This window comes from Aythya fuligula, chromosome 5 (assembly GCF_009819795.1).
Source record: "Aythya fuligula isolate bAytFul2 chromosome 5, bAytFul2.pri, whole genome shotgun sequence".
Lineage (NCBI taxonomy): Eukaryota > Metazoa > Chordata > Aves > Anseriformes > Anatidae > Aythya > Aythya fuligula.
In genome coordinates, this window is record NC_045563.1 from 58,300,133 (window position 1) to 58,318,069 (window position 17,937).

General features: G+C 39.2%; 1 protein-coding gene across 2 annotated transcripts in view; it reads right to left on the reverse strand.

Annotated features, from left to right (window-relative positions):
• Positions 1-2,779: 2,779 nt before the first annotated feature.
• WT1 (WT1 transcription factor) overlaps positions 2,780-17,937 on the reverse strand; it is a 32,588-nt gene continuing 17,430 nt past the window's right edge. The window contains exons 5-9 of one of the 2 annotated variants that reach the window (XM_032189171.1): positions 17,602-17,704; positions 16,109-16,259; positions 8,252-8,341; positions 6,473-6,556; positions 2,780-3,010 (exon numbers count right to left, since the gene is read on the reverse strand). In XM_032189171.1, the coding sequence (XP_032045062.1) occupies positions 2,889-3,010; positions 6,473-6,556; positions 8,252-8,341; positions 16,109-16,259; positions 17,602-17,704 (550 nt within the window). In that variant the 3' untranslated portion in view covers positions 2,780-2,888. Of the gene's footprint in view, positions 3,011-6,463; positions 6,557-8,251; positions 8,342-16,108; positions 16,260-17,601; positions 17,705-17,937 lie in introns of both variants that reach the window. The other variant, XM_032189170.1, reaches the window with a different exon arrangement.

The following is a 17,937-nucleotide window of genomic DNA, read 5'->3' on the forward strand; positions in this document are numbered from 1 at the left end:
CTGCCGAGCACTTTCTGCTGGCTGCAAAATGAGGAATTGCATGCTGCAAGAACCAGCATCTGGGGGCTGCTTCTGAGAAATTCATGTAGTGCAGCACTTCAATAAAGGTGGCTTACCTTGCTGATAGAATCTTGGAAACGGGGAAATGAGAGGGAGAGACATAAAATGCCTCTCACAACAAAGACTGCAAAATGACTAGGAATAACAATAAAAAAAAATCATGTAAACATTTACCTTTGTCTTCACTGTACTCAGAGTGTTGGAAGACATAATGAGCATCAAACAATAGAGTAGCAGTAAGTACTTTCATTGAAAAAGGGGCGACAGCAAAAACCAGAGGACATACTCTGTCACTCATCACCCCATACTTCATTTTTGTAGCCATCTACCATTATTATTTGGCGTGCTATTCACCAAGCAGCACAACTATGGATGTACTTATTTACAGGTCATTGGAAGTCTGGCCTGTGCTGCAGCAGAGTTTTGGTTATATTTCACAAAAGATAGTTTTATTTATGTTTGACTAATGCAGGCACAACTGGAGGTTGATTTTTCTTTTTTTGGCTTTTAGTATAAACATTTCTGACAGCTCTCTATTTTGGGTGCAGGCTGAAAAACATTGTTTTGTAGTTGCAGAACATTGCTGGGTAAATCAGAAGACATTGTTTTTACGACTGAACTTTTCTCTCAAGAAAGCAGGAGGAGTTGCTTTATTTTTTAATTCTGAGCAGTTTTATACACACCATTCACTCCAAATATTTGATGTTTGCCACACTTGTTATGAGTTTCTCCAGAGAGATGCTGTCTTTTGGCAGCAAAAGATAAAGTTGACTGATACAAATGAGTCACAGTACCCCAACAGTAATTAACAGTGATGCAATACCCAAGCGAAAAAGAGGACTTGAAGAATTAACTGTTGAGTTTTCTTGACGATGCAGCTGCACTTTAAGAGAGAAAGCTCAACCCATCATAGAACTCCATTGTGTACATTAGAGAAAAAAGCTTGGCAAGATACATTAAAGATTTTTGCTAAAGAGATACAAATATTTTGCAAGGTCGAAGGGCACTCAGGCAGGCTGTACTTACTTCCAAAGAAAAGCAGGCAGTATGACAAAGAAACAATAATTTATTTTTATCTTCATTTTCACACTTCATCATCTACGAAAGACTGTCTTTTTCAACCTGCTGAACTGATTTAAGCCACCTCAACTCTAAGTTAACTTTTACTTAAAAGTCCCCGTATGACATCGTAATCTAAGAAGTTATCTGTGCTTACGGTTTCAGCACAGTTCTGCAGAAGGCCAATACTTCTATTTATAAACTGGACTGTACTGTTCTATAAAGTCTTTATACAAATCTTATAGATCTAAAGAAAAGGAATATTTTTGTAAGAAGACGAACGATTGAAGCAACTGTGTTATAGCACAATATGAAACTCGACACTGTTTTCTGCTGCCAGTATGATTCCCAAGTGAGATGGATAAATTGTGGTCAAGACCTGGACAGGTTAACTAGTGGTCATCAGTGCTGGTGGTACCTTTATATACAAAAAAAAAAAATGGATACTATTGGACAGGGCATTTGAAATTTAATACCAGACATGAAACAAGACATCTGTTGGACTCTCATTTGTTTCTCTTTGAATGGGCTTTAATTGAAAGCTCAGTGAAAAATGCAGGTTACATTCTTAGTGTTATCAATAGTTTGTAACAGCAACAACATCAGAACAGTGATGCATCTAATATTTATACACTTTCTAATTTTAGATGTCTAAGAGCAATACATTATCAGATATATATATACACACAATTTCAAGCAATTAAAAGTAAATAATAAACCCCTCCTCCCAAAACCCTGAAACAATATATTTCCTTACACTAATAATGTCTTTTTCACATATACTTGACAAAGAGTCTTTTTAAGTTACTTATCTTAAGAGTAATCTGTTAATGGAGATCCTGGACCAGCCCCATTAAAAGTTCAGTTTTAAGTTTATACAGCTTGCTAGCCACATAACCAGCGTGGCTTTACATTGTAAACAAATCCCAAATGTCTACAATGATTGGAATCACTTTTGTGTAGAGGAGATCTATGCATCGCATGATGGAATAAATTTAAACCAATACATTAAAAGGGGGGGGGCGGGGGGGCGTGGAGGGAAAGAGAGTTATTTGACAAACAAAACAGTTTGGAGGGATCAATTATGTGATTATTTAAAAAACAAGTTAACTTAATGGTAAGATTCTTATTTTCTGAACAGAGGTTCTGGTTCATCTAGCTTTAACTGCTCTAGAAATAATTTCTTAAAAAAAAAAAAAAAAAGGTTTGATTTGTGAAATTCAGAAGCATTGCTTCCATCCTTAAAAGCTTGCCCTTTGGCAGTATGAGTACAAAGCTTACCGAAAGTATCTCAGGTGATTGTTCTGTCTCATCTGGTGAGGATAACTGTACTAGCACTTGGAAACGTCAGGATATGCACAAAAGTAGTAAGCATAAAGCTTACCTTCAACAGGGACTAATCACCCTACCTGCTGCTGGACTTAAAAAGGTAGAATAAAATGTACCTAGAAAAGTTCAAGCGAAAATAAAAACAGAAAACTGCAAACACCCATGGAAGGTAAGCATAGGTTAGAGTAATCTTGAAACTGCGGCAATCTTGCTCACTTTTTAACAAAATTACAAATAGAAATCTTCCGAACTTTTTGAATAAGAAATTTTGTAAGTCCAAATGGAAGACAAAGCTGAGCAGAATCCTACGGTTTAGTTAACTTGTGTCATATGGGATGCGAAGACAGCTGCAGCTTTCTGACAGAGGTGATCGAAGATGGCTGATAAAGTTTGCAGTAGCTCATAGTGTCCCATCTGGTTTATTCACTTGTTTGAACTGTCTAAAGGGCCAACTGCAGTTTAGTCATGTTCCTCTGGTGCATGTTGTGATGACGAACTAATTCATCAGACCTGGCAAATTTTTTTTGACAGCTGGGCCACCGGCAACTGAAAGGCTTTTCACCTGTTAACAAAACACCCTGTTATTAACTGGGTATACGGCTTGCCTGGGACACTGCTATTTCTTTTCTTTCTGCGGGGCTGTGAGGAGCTAGGCAGATCTCCTGGCAGGAGGAGAAGCATCCTGGGACATCCTGAGAGGGTGTGGGAGTGCCCTCATTTACTGCTCACATCAGCACTCAGTGCTTGCTTACTTCTCCCCCAGCTGATGTTTACCAACAGCCTTTCCACGTGATGTAGAGCATTTTGCAGTGGATCGTTCCTGAAGACAGGACTTTGCTGAACACCCCATTGCCATGTTTATGCTACTCTCAGTTCTTGGACAAACTAGTTTAAGAGTAACTCTGGCATTCACACAAGCTTCAGTTGAACCTCTGACTGTGCTGCAGACGTGCTGTTACTCACTGTGAGAATTGTCAGTGACTACTTAGAGCTCGACCTCAAGTCAAGGAGAGTTTTTCCTGCAAGTTCAATGAATCTTGTCCAGAGATCTTTGAAACCGGTGAGTGTAAAGGAATATGGCAGAAGCAACAGCAGTCAACGTGAAGTTTGCTGACCCTGACTGAAAGTTTCCCAGTACTGTCTAAATAAAGTAGATTCACATATTCACATCTATGGGAGATTTTAAAGGCCCCAATATTCAGTATTTTTCTAACATTCTTACAGGTATAATAATAATTCACAGAATCACAGAATTGAAGGGATTGGAAGGGACCTCAAAAGATCATCAGATCCAACCCCCCCCTGCCAAAGCAGGTTCCTTAGAGCAGGCTGCCCATTCACTAAAAATGACCCCAAACAAAGCAGATACAATTTTAACAAGAAATGCCATCACCTCTTTACAGTTTAATCTGGTCTCTCTATTTTCTATGATATTTAAGAGGAATTTCAGGCTGTGTGTCTGATGCCGCAGGAATGCTGATGGAATGCTTTCATTAGCTCAAAGCAGTGCCCACTGACTCGGGTTTCTTTTAGACTTGCATTTTCTTCCCCTCCACTGCCCCAGACAGATGCAGTATTTTACAGTAGGTTCAGCTCTGGACTCTTCCATGCTGTCTATGTACCTCGTACTCTCCAACTCAAGACACGAGGTCACCCAAACATCTTCTTTTCTTCTTTGCCTCACACTTTGCACATTTCACAAACATCCAAATTCAGGCAAAAGCGAATCTGGCATTGGCATAAATGCTGTGTATTTCTGTTTGCAAAATCCCATGCAATAAACAGATTATATAAAGCAGGGAAATCAACTTAAAATCTACTTTATCCAGTTAACATACATGCTGGCAAAAGCATCAACCATCTCACATGAGTGCATAAAACAGTATGGGACAAAGCTGGTCTGGTCAGAGCTACTGATAAAAATCACAGACTGTATAAAGTGGTCATCTTACATCTCAGCAGCATTAACAGAACCATCCTGTGAACTGATGCGAGCTATGTATTACTGGCAAACTTTTCACTGAACTACCACACTAAAAGCAGCAGAGTTTTGCTGTTTCACAAGCAATTTCAATTGTCCACTCATGACAGGGGGCAGCGCTCTATTAATTCAGTGCTGGGCACAGATTATCTTACATAACTTCACTATATAGGCATCAGAAATAACATTTCAATTGCTAAAAGTAGACAAGAGGCCTTGAATTTGTAGCCTACCAAATAGTTTAACAGTTGCTTTACAAATAAGCCACAAGAGATGAAAGTTACCTACACTTCCCTTCACCAAGACTTTACATGGAACAAGTTAAACTGAACTAAGTGTTTTCTTGCAAAATTTAGGGGACGAAATAGAAAGGAATGAAGCTAGAGGGCAGGATGGACACAAAAAATCCCCAACTATCACTCATGCTCATTCCTCTCAGGATATGTATATTTAACAGTCAAAGGAGCATCGTCAACAGCAGCAGGCAGCTGAGCTGAGAGCCCCCGCAAAACCTGAGCCAGTGGCAGGCAGCGAGCCCAGGCAAAGGTCTGTGCTATGAGGTAATCAGCACTCAAGTGAGGCTGCTTTCAGCAACGAGGGCAGGGTGGGCTTGGATCACATGGGGCAAAAAAGAACTAGAACAGGGAGATTAGTTTCACTAGAAAAAAGAGAGTAATTATTCACTGATTTAGCTGATCTGGGGTAAAAAAAATTACTGAAGTCAGCAGATCACGGAGTCTTTCCATGAATTATCAGATCACTTAGCAGTGAAATGTGAAGGAGAATATAGTTTTTCCTAATTTGCTAACATGTGGCAACCACTTGCCATTTTGTCTCTACCAGAATGTTACCTCTTGGTGATAATGAAAATATCTTGCTTCATACGCACGCACCAGAACCAGATCCTGCAGCTCAGTGTGAAATGCCAGGGATAACCAGCAACACAGCCATGCCCTTTGCCATTTATAGATTGCCAGTGCAGATATCATCACTGCTTGAAGCATTTATCTGGCCGGTGCCACAGGAAATGCCGTTATTCTTAGGTGAATCATTCTCTTTATTAAAATTTCTTTTTTATACTTGAAAGTCTTTAATAGGTATTTTTATGGTCCAAAAAAGAAGAAAGAATCCTTAGCAGAAGAAAAAAAGGATTTTCTGGCTCCTTGTCCACCAGTAGAGAGACTGAATTTAAAAAGGTTAGCCCTGGTGTAGAAAACACTGTGACATCTAGTAACATGACAAAGCACTTGGTAAACAATCACTTCATAAAAATATGGCATATGTAGTGGAAGGGAACATAAAATGTCACTTCATAAGAATAATTCTAAACCTTAAAACTAAAATATAGAGGTTGCTGAAGTTGCCTCTTAATGGTGTTTACACTTATGTGAGGACAAAGTAGACCAAAATGCCTGCTATTTTTTCCCCCTGTATTCATGTGAAATATCATAGTTTCTACAAAAAGGTCCTCGAATATTTGAGTAAGCTTTTACTTCAGCATCTGTCAGTGTGAGTTTGCAAAAGGCACTCCTTTTATCTTCTGGAGAGATTACAGTACAAGCAGCAACAGCAAGAGCTTTGCCGTGCTATCCTGCATTAGGCTCAACTGACACTTAGGAGAAGCATGAGTAGGCATGAATACTTTAGATTACAGACCTTCAGCTGAAGCTAGAATTAAAGTTTCTGTCTTGTAGGTTTTTTCAGTCAAGGCAATAGATCAAGTTGACATTTGTGGGCTGAGACCATAATGTTTGTTTCGCTATAGCTGACAAAATATATTTTACCAAGCTGAAATTTCCTTAAACATGACAAAAGAAAGCGTAGTTTCAAAAATCACCTAAAGCCCACTGTGAAATGTGACTGTGATATTTAGGGGATGTTGTCACACTGGTTAATCAGCATACTCTGAAATGATTTCTGATGTTCTGAATATTTCATCCCTGGTTAAGAGACTTTCTAATCATGTAATTTACAACAACATTGTTTAAAAATTAATAAATAATGAAATATAAATGTGAATAAAGGTTTACGCACTTGTTTTACCTGTATGAGTCCTGGTATGAGTCTTCAGATGATCAGATCTGGAGAACTTTCTCTGACAGGTTTTACACTGGAAGGGTTTCACACCTGAATAGAGAGAAAAAAACTATTCTTATATTCCAACACCTTTTAGAAGGGTGGATGACATCAGCTATTTCTGTATTTGCAAAATTCTGGATTTTTTTGTACTAGTTACTCTAACTGCTCCTCCCAGCTTCATGGCTACACGTTACAGAAAGTCATTAATCAGGCTGCCACACACAGTCCCTTTGTAACCCCCTCTTCCAGTGTCTGGGTCTGAAGCATCCAAACAGCACCAGCATAAATAAACACCCACTTATATTGTTGGAATAAGGAGGATCTGCAAACTTCCATTAATTCTGATCCTGTGGCTTGACGCTCCTGCCATCATGTATGAGCACACATGGCATGAGAAAAATAGCAGCACAGAGGTATATTTTTATATACTCCCAGCAGGCTTAACTTTACACTTCTGCTACTTACTTTACACGCTGCACATAGGTCTCTGGGACTGCTGAACACAAAGGTTCTAGTATGCAGGTGCTAAAAGCATATCATCCCAATGAAGTATTTTTACCACCAGCTTTCAGAGATACTTCCTCCCCCTCTAAATATCATTTCACTGTGATAGAACATCTTTAGTAAACGTAGCAGGCAGAAATTCTCCACAGAACTTGAGTAAACCAATTGTGAGACTGTTCCCTGAGATATAGGAGACCCAAACACAATTCTTGCTGCAGCTCAATCAGAGGAGTATTCTAAAACCCCTCCTCATGTCCCATGCAGGGTGCCCTCATGGTTCAACTTTCAAACAGAAGGCCAGAGTCATTGTTATCTTGTTTTCTGTGATTTTGTGAACAGCTGTCTCCCCTGTTAATCTGGGCCTCCAAGAACTCCAGAAATGCTGAAGCGGGCTGTCTTGATAATTACAGAAAATAGTGTATGAGCAAAAATCAAATTGCTGAATTTCAAATAAACTCAGAAATAGTTTGAGCTGTCTTAGAATATTCTACCTGGTAAATGATTGACAAAGAAGGCTCACTATGATGATAAGTCTCACTATGACCCAGACCTGTTCATGACTGCTATTGCCTTCTCCATAGTATGTTAACAGCTGCTATACACTTTCCAGGTTATTTTTGGCCAGCTGCACTCCAGCACAATCCAGCCAGCCAGATTGTCAACATTTCTCTCCTTGATACTCCTAGAATTCTTCTTTAGTTGGCAGAATTCAAGAAAGGCTCAAGTCCAAGCTTAAGTGTCTTGCTGAATTAGGTACTTTTAGCTGATGCGGTTTTTCCTTCTCCCTTCTGCTTTCCACATGCAAGTGCACAGTAATTTCACCAGCCTTTCAGGTTACGCACATGCAGGATTCACATATTAGCATTGCCAAAAAAATACCAGAATATCGACAGTAGCATTTGTCAGACCACTCATTGAGAATTCTTTCTTGCAGAACTGTTTTTAAAATAGCGGGTTTCCTATACTGAGGATACCGTATAGAGCGAGGAGTTTCAATTAGAAAGCTGCTTCAAAAAATGGTGGCAGGACAAAAAGCTTGCATATACAACCGTGGCAGTAATGCCAACAACAAAAACAGGCTCACCCCCCTCCTAAAGCTAACTTTGAGAATTTGTCACTGCTGGCATTGTGCATGAGCAGACACAACATCAGGAAAATAGAAATTTCAAGTTCGCTTTTTGGATCACAATTCACATATAGAGGAGAACTCTACAGAGTAGAGGTGCAGTGCCAACAAACCTGTGTGTCGTCTTTGGTGCCGTTTGAGTTGGTCTGAACGAGAAAATCTTCGTTCACAGTCCTTAAAATCGCACTGATAGGGTTTTTCACCTGCAAAATACAAATGGCTTATCAGAAAATGTGGCTAAACTGGGGAACACGTCAGCTAGACTCTGAAGATTCAATGTGTTACAATAAGAAACGCAGACTTAATTTCTGAAGCAATCTAGTGAAAGGCAAAGTGTCTCATTTGCTATAAAACCATACAGCTGTGTTGGAATCAGTAGGGTAGGGCTGGCACAATTTTACCACTTTGTCACTGATCTTAAATCTGTTCATTCTGAAAAATGATCCACTAGGCAAAAGCTGCAAAAAAAACTTTAAGGTTACATGTTTTTTTAAATTGTTTTCTTCTGGAAAAGAACAGAAATATTTTGTTTTATATTTCTGTGAAAACCACATTAAGCTCTTTCCAGCTGTTTCAGTTATACGTCATTTGTACAAGGGAACAACTTGCAGTTTGCTCTAAATTGGCTTTGAAGTAAAAACTAAACAAATGAGGTGCAAATTTTAACTGTACTAAATGAATTAAAAGAAAATGAAGAGCACAATTCCACCACAGAAATTCCACCACACATTCTTCTGCAAAACACAAATTACTTCTCTTCTGTAAAGCACCAGAATTTCACATGTAGCTGCACACCTCCCGCAGGCAAGCACACAGATTTTTGCAAAGCCTCATGTGAATATAAACGCTTCCTCTACACTGTCCAATTCAGCTGAGCTCTTCAGGATGTGTTCTCCCTAGGATCAAAAGCAAGCTTCTGACTTAAAATAAATAAATAAATAAAGATTTTGAAATCCCTGTAAGCTAGTGTCTCAGATGAATATGGTTTTCTATGCAAAGGGCTTCACCAAACACATAAGGATTCAAAAAGAAACGCAGAAATCAAGGACCTTGAGGAAAGAGGGAAACACTGCTGGATTGTAGCATACTGCAGAGTTGATGAAGATTTGGCCAGCATAAAAAGACTTAATCTGTGTGCTGTTACAGGAGGAGCTGTATGACATCTTAGATCTGATTCTCATCTACTCTAAGGCCCTTCTGCACAACACTGCAATCCTGCAAGAGACTGAGATGTAATTACAATTATACCTACACAAAGTCTGTTTCCAGTGCCTCAGCCCTACAGAGAGGTCTCAGCATAAGAGCTAAGGAAGCACCTCTCACGGCAAAGCTGGAAGATCCTGGGCTTTATCTGGAAGGTACACACTAGACCAGCTGGGACCTGCTTTATCTACTGTGGAAAGCTGAGATACAAAACAAAGATCAAGCATGAAGGACCTAAAGAACAAAAAGCAGCTGAAGATAGAGGGTGGAGTAGGTTTAATTTCTCCAGGTGTATTTTTAAATACATATCACTCATGAATCTTCACTCTAAGTGTCTGCATTTCTAATTATATTATGACGAGGAAAAAGTTTTTCTGAGCACCAGTTGCAATCTTGAATGGGATCTGTAAATGTAAGGTACTAGGTACTGCAAAGGAATATGTCTGTGATGACATGTTCGTCTTGTTCATCACTTGTGACAATTAACTGCTGTGTCTTATAGAAATACTTGTTTGAAATCATTAGGATAGGTGGGCATCATATTGGATCACAGGGCTACAGACGTTTCTGCTTTGAGAAGAATTTTTTTCAGCCTGTCATCAGACACCAGGTAAGAACAATTAAGGAGTCATTTGAAAGGCTTATGGACAGAGCTATCCTGTATTTGTACAGGACTGTGGTCTTAGATACCAGTACTATTTCGTGTAAAGGAGGAGCCTTCTGCTCTAGGTAACAGCATAAGTAGCATATTAAGAGCAGCATTCCAAATTCTTACTGCTGTAGCTAAGATCAAAATTTCACAAAAGCAACTAAATCTGCAAGAACAAGTTAACTTCCTGTGACAGTCACCCAGTGGAGTTTACTGGTTCTCAGAGCTAGGTGTGGATAACTTCCATGTCTGCTGTGCTTAATTTATTAGCATAAGGGATTAAAGTTGCCACAGGTGTTTGAAATAGTTCCGTACACTTTGACCACAAGGACTCCCAGGGGGGTGCCTGCTTTTCAGAAACCACTTACTTCCAAGGAATTCAGCCCTTTGGCAGATTTAAGAGGGGGAATGTCAGCAGAGCAGAATGCAGTGACAGGATGATTGTCTGCTAATTGCAATATAAACGCAGAAGATAGTTAAGGAAGTATTTGAATAAAGCGGTATAGGAGGTCTGATGGCATGCACAATAAAATATTTCTTTATACTTTAAAATATAATCTTGGTTAAACTGAGGACAAATTTAACCAATGCACATAGGAATCGATGCTTACACAGAGATATACTGACACTGCAGAAGATGAAAGGTAAACAAACAATGGGCAGCATAATATTTGGACAGAAATCCTAATTTCTCTTTCCTTCTACATCTTCCATGTCAGCTAGTGTCAAGGAAAATGCCTGCCAAAGCCAACTGACACATACCTGTTAACTTCCATAAATTTCTTTAGAACAGGGTGACAGAAATGTCCCAGATTAGAAAAGGTCTGCTGGTGCCTCATTAAATGACTATACAGAAAGGGACTCTTGGACTGTTAGAACCCCTCCATTAAACAGCTGAAATCTCTCAATGCACAAAAAATATCCTGTAATACTGTCACCTTCCTATGCAGCCCTATACAATTTCAAAACAAACCAGGAGAAGAAGATGAAGCTTCACCAGTCCGTTCACCTGTGACTCAGAGATTCCCGCAATTATTTACATTTCATTACTAAAAGACAGCATGCAACAAAAAGGCTACACTTGGTGCATAATGAAATGGTCAAAATGAGAGAGGATAGGTGGAATAGCAGTTCTCCTAGAACAATATTTATAAAAACATTTAGAAAATTAGAAGCTCAACAATCACAGAATTCTGAATCAGCCTTTGCATTTATCACAATAAATACTTTTAATAAAATATACCTATTTGCTCAAAGCAGATTAACTTAAACTAGAGGAAGAATGCCCGCCTCCTCTTGTGAAAATTAATTTGCACAGATGCATAGGAAAGCAGACATTAGCACTGCTGTAGCAGTAGCACAAACATGCATAATCATTCCATTTAATTAAGGCATGCAGCAAAAGCAAAAGCCTGCTGCTAACAAGAAAACATGAGAGGAGGCTGATTTTGAAACTAAAGATGGCAAGTCTGAATGAGAATCTGAAGGCTTGTCTATACTCACTTCACCACCGTAAACCTCTTTGCTTCTATATCCAACTAATCAAATGAGCACGATGCTGTAATCACAGCTTTACTGCACTAGTGTAGCATGTTTCTATTCAACATCATTTGCTTCAGCAAACTTAGAGAAAACTTCTGTCTCTGTTTAATAGGGAGCCTTCATAGATAACTTATTCTGTCACCTTTGTGACACAATTCAGGTGCGAGAAGACATCATTACTGCTGTAAAACTAATCACAAATTTTAAATACATAAGCGATCTTATTTCATCCAACAGAAATGAAAGCCTAAAAGTGGTGCATAATGGGTAAGGCCAAAGGTCCATCCAGCCCAGCAGTCTCCCATGGCCCACTGAAGATACAGGTATTCCAAAGGAAAACTGGCAAAAAAATGCTAACCTACACGTTACCACACTAGATTCTTGCAAGAGTGCCTGTGCAGTTCCTAGCTCAAGCACAATGACACCCCTTTATCATTGCTTATACAGAGGATATAGCTCTGTCTTTCAAAGGCGTTGCAATGATGAACTGCACTGGCTGTGAGGCATTTAGCAGCATGGTAACACGCCATAGTGAAAAGATATTGGCTTAGTCAAAGCAAGGAAGTGATTCTTAGATGAGTAGTGTAAAAATGGTTATTAGACCATTACTTACACCACCTAGAGCCTCAGAAATTCACCACCAAGAGCCGAGTCCCCTACCACATAAAGGATTCCTTCCTGATTTACAGGTTCTATGATTTTATTGTAGAAACTCATGCCTGCAGTTGAGCACTGTAAGGCTGAAGAATATGCCTAACAAAAAGGCAGAGAGTATTTTATCTGCAAAAGTGCTCCGTTTTTCATCAGGGCAAACCCAGATTTTTTCCAACGTGTGGTGCTACACCCAAAGGGGCTGAAGCAAGAATGGCGATGTTTCCTCCATACATTAAATTAATGAAGGTCTAGACATCAACTTGTTTCCATGAAGAAATCTCTGAAGTCGGCTACAGGACTACAACTCACATTAATTGCTGAACTGCTGAAAAGTTATATGTATTTTTGCATTTCCCTTCAGGGCCTATCTCCTGCAGCAAAATACACCAAGATAAGAAAAAAGCTTTTTTGGCTGTACATGTTTCAATAAAGGCATTGTTAACAATGGATAAGCAGTCTTGGAGGGTACAAAATGTCAACATATTTTCAACTAAGGCTATGTTGAAACATTGGTTAGAACAGATTACAGAACCCAATTTTGTGCTTTAGGTCCTTTTTAATTTTGCAATACTGCAACTGGTGAATGGAAGACCTGATGAGCCAAGTTCTCTGTAAGTATCTATGATAGAAAGGAAAAAGATAAGCAAGAGTCAACATTATTCTGTAAGGATACAATCTACTGTTTAAATAGGAGATATATGCTATGCTTTATTTTCAAATCGTGTCCATAATTTAAAAATCGATCTAATTTTACACTAAGGAAGGTGGAAGAGCTTCAAACCCATGTGTGAATACAGAACCATCTTACAGTAGGATGCGTAAAATTATACGTTGTCTGTAGAGAGGTATGGCAAACAAACAAATTATACTCCACTTGAGCTAATATCTGTCAGTTCTAACCTCAAAATGGCTCGTCAGGATTCCTCCCCATCAAAATGCTGGAGTGGAAGAAGAAAAGATGCAGCCCTTCATTTAGTAAGACATTAGGTGTTATGTTTACCAACTACCTTCCATCTAAGTGAGTTTGCTAACTCCATCAAGCCCAATTTCTGTATTTAGTATTGGTGTTACATAGTTCATTGAGTTACGGACAGAAAGGTGATCAGAGAGACTGAGACAGCTACATGATTATCAACAAGCACCAGCAACATCAACCTTAGTCATACTGGTCTGTTAAGATATCCCCTCACCTAACAGTGAAGAGGTGGAGAAAAGATGAAGACAAGTGTCAGCTGTAGTTATCATAGCTATTACCAACAAAGCACACAAATTCTTCATCGCAATGATTGATCTGCCTTTGGAGACAACTGGTTTGCAAATTTTGCTTTTGATTTAGAATGGTTCAGTTGGAAGGGCCTTACAAAGATCACCAAGTCCAACTGCCTGACCACGTCAAGGCTAACCAAAAGTTAAAGCCTGTTATCGAGGCCATTGTCAAAGTGCCTCTTGAACACTTGCAGGCATCGACCACCTCACTAGGAAGCCTGTCCCAGTGTTTCACCACCCTTGCAGTAAAGACATTTTCCCTCATGTCTAGGCTGAACCTCCCCTGGCGACAGTCCCACACACCTTTCTGATGACCAGCTTCTCCGCAAGGAGGCACAGCTCAGGGACAGATAGCCAGAAAAGACGTGAAGTTACCCAGCAGACTGGAAATGGCTTTACACCACAGCAGTCAATTCAACTGCCCAGGAGTACTGAAGAGCATGGGTCTGAGGAGGACCACATGGGCACCAAGTCCAGACCCTCCGCTGCGCCAAGCAGCCAAGAAAATATGGTAACTCAGAGCGTTCACAGACTGCCTGCTCCAGATGCTCCCATACAGCATAGTTCTCCAAGCACTCCCAAAAGCTAGGACCAACAGGCTACAGGAGCAGACAAGAAATGAAGGGCATCATGTCCTAAGTATTTATAGCAGCTGGGAGTTTAGTAAGTACAATTTCCAGATGATAATCACAGCAAATAGCTAGTACCTATACAACAGGCTGAGGAACAAAACCTAGCTGTCCCTGACAGTCTGACTAAGGGGAGAAATCCCTTCTGATCCTAAATGTGAACGCCTCAGCCAGGCAAGTTAACCAATTACCCAAGCAATTCTCATACTGGAAGTGCCATATCCCCTAGCTTCCTCTCTTTAGCTGCAGCCAACCTTGAAAACTTGCGTCGTCTTACCAATGGCAACATTTTTATCAGCAAATACAAACTTTGGGAGTCAAGCTGGCCGCTTAGAGAAAGCATCTTGCAAACGTTTGAGAGAAAAAAAAAAAAAGTTAAAAAAAAAAAAAGTCTTATAGTCAATATATCAAAATATAATGTTAGAAAGATCTGGGTCCACCTTACCAGAAGAGGTGTTTGAGGAGAAAAAAAAAAAAAAATCCTATACCCTGTTTAACTATAGCATAAACCAAAGGAGAAGGAAGGGGTGTTTACAACCTCAAAGATATGGGGAGAAGTCTCTCTAGGGATGCTAGACTTCTCTAGTCCTGTCCCCTATGTCTTCTGGGGATTTTCTGACTCTACATGCCTTGATTATAAGTAGTATAATGCTAGATATCTTCTCCATTTAAAGGGGAAAAAAAATGTAAGATGTGTCCTTGTGGTGCATCCAAAAATAATATTGTGAAAGCCGAGCAACCAAATGGAATAAAATGCAGAACCAAACCAAACAAATTATGATTGCTAAGGTACAGAGTAAATCAATTTAGAAATGAAAGAAATAGTGATTATGAGAAAAATTCAGAACTGCTTAGGCATACTCAAGAAAAATACTGCTGTTAATGTGCCCCAAAAGATCTACAAATTTTCTTCTGTTCCCAAATTATTTACAAAAAAAAATATATAATAGCTTTTCTGTAGACCTTTGGCTTGGAAGACTAAATTACTGTTACAATCCAAATTATCTCACATCTGTAATCTAAGCAAAAACAAAGGTGTCATCTGAGTATTTTGCAGCTTGCATGTTCAGAAATGAAAAATGCTTTGTAATGTTCATTTCTTACCTATCATGGCGTTATGCAAGTACATGTCACCACACAGTATCCAAAAGGAAAAGTTTGCAACTGTTTTTTAATGAAACATTAGACAATCTGCTAAGTCACAACAGTATGGACTACCTTCCTGTTATCTGTTTTATCCCTTTGACCTTCTGTTATATTCACAGTTAACTGAACACCCATTTTTATAGATTTTATTCACAGATTTCTCAATTAGCACAGAAAGAGCTGTCTAAATAAAAATATGATAGGCAATAAAAAATGTGTAAGATGCATATCTGAAGACATTATACATAATAATTACACACTTCCAACAGTATAAATCTTCCAATAGGGGAAATAGACCTTTTTAATAGCCTGCAAGATACAGCAGGACATGTTATTTCCACATTTTGAGACATAAACTGGATTGCCCAAAATCGGATAGAACCCAGATCTTACCATACGAATTAGTGGCTTCAAGTTCAATTCTTCATGAAAAGATCCCAGAGCAAGCAAGCTCCTTTGCCAGTCCCTGCCTCCAACCCCAACCAGACACGGCTTATACAGGGGGAGAAGATGATGGGAACTTCTTAGCAGTTAACAACAGTTAAATTTTGGAGCAAGCTTTGATGCTCCTAAATTAAAGAAAAATAGAAAGGAGAAGAAAATTCATGGCCCTGAATGACGTCCTCTAACGGTCTGAGAGGGAGAGAGGTGATCTACTTGCTGTCAGGGCTGCTCTGTGTTGTATTTTGCTAGATTCACAGTCTTCTCATCCGAAAGGGGGATTGCCCCAGTGACAGCACGCATCTACCCCAACTGGCACGTTCTCACTGCCCCTGACCTGGCAGTTCATCTCGTGCACCTTACACTGTTTCAGAATCGCCCTAGCCATTCTGCTGTCCAGTGCTCTAACTTGATTTATAGCCATCAACGCTGACACTTACCAGTGTGCTTTCTGCTGTGCATCTGTAAATGGGACAACTTAAAGTATCTCTTGTTACAGCCAGGGTACGCGCACATGAAGGGACGTTTTTCATTTGTCTCGCTTGCTGATCGGACAATAGTTGGTGCTACTCCCGGCACCCGTCGGACATCCTACAATGACAGACGTGTATGTTCACAAGCTTTTGTTTAGCACATTGAAAGGCAAGCACTCAAGGGCACTTCTCCATGACAAAGAGATACTTAAATATACCACACTGCAAACAGGCAACTGTATTTTATTCTGTGTTAATGAAGTACAACCTTAGTATGCCTTAATCTGTTACTTCCAGCTTATTAAAATTATTTGAAGGTAAAACACAGCAAACTCTACTCACTAAATTCTCTCACCGATATTTATATGCAGGATTAAATGGGCCACATTCCAACCTCAGGTATAGTAACACTGCTTGGCATATGAAATAGTTTTAGGTGTATTCCAGTGTAATAGATAAGAGCATTAGCCAGAGTAACATTCCCTTCTTTTAAATATTCAAATATTTTAAATATTTTAAATATTCATACAAAGTTAGGGTATGGGAAAAAATATGTATTGGGTTAATACAAATTGGTAAAACATAAAACAAGAGAAAGGTGGAAGTGGTGAATAGTTCAGCTTTAATGAGTTTTGGCCTCTGTCACAATGTTCCATCAAAGGTGATCTTCTCCTTCTGGGATAATTAACTTCCATAAACAATGTCCATGCTTACTTTATTCACTCAACAAAAAGCTGGCTCGTGAGCCTATTTCTGAGAACTTGCTACTGAATAATGACTTACTAAACCATAGAGAAAAGAATAAAACATTCTAAAAACATTCATGCAGGTTGACAACACAGAAAGAGAAACACAGAAGAGAAAAGCACTATGTGATGACTTTGCCATCAGTTTTAAGAAGGTATATTTTTTACAGTGATATTTATCAATGATATAACTGTTCAGAAAGGGAGGAAATTAACTCCCATGAATGATAAGTTCCTTCCAAATATTTCTTTAGTCATTAGGAAACAATCACTTATTATATTTTGTTTTAAGGAAATGTGTTTGAATTAGTAAAGCTTCAGAAATCCTTAAAAGCAAAATGTCATCTAGTACTTTTTACGCAGTCATCAGACTTGGTCCATTGTAGCCACAGAAGCTTCACGTGGCCAAAGTGGCTGGAGCTAGAAGTTGGAAGCGGAATCTTGGACCATCTGGAAAAGCTGGTCAGGAATAACTGCTTCACAGATATATTTTAGAAGGAGAAATGTACAATTTTAAACAACTGTTTCAGAAAGAAACTTTGTATTATACTTCAGTGGTTTCAGGGAAGTCATGACACTTATGTCAAGCATTGATACCACAGGGAAACCGAAATCAAGGATGGATTTATAAAAACCAGTGAAGTAAGTAGTAAGTGACCATTACAAGCAGGCAGCAGTTTTACTTCCCCATGAAGAATGGCCTTCTATACTCACTTGTATGCCTCTAAAAACTCCATGGGTGTGTATTCTGTATTGGGCCCCACAGCTGTATAACATGGGAGCACTGTGGTTCTCATTTTCATATCCTGCTGTATGGCTGTAAATAAAGAGGAGAATAACGGAGAAATGAAATATTTTTCACTACTCAGCTCCATTTGAAAGGTTTCTTTTCTTAAGTTGGTGATAACATATGTAGAGTTTGATTTTGTAGCCAGGTTATCCAAGCTCAAATGGAATTCACTACAGGAAACCTGCTCCACCTTCATCTGAACCCGCTCCCTTCCAGCACAATGCACTGACTCCATGCATACATCTATTAGTATCCATTAA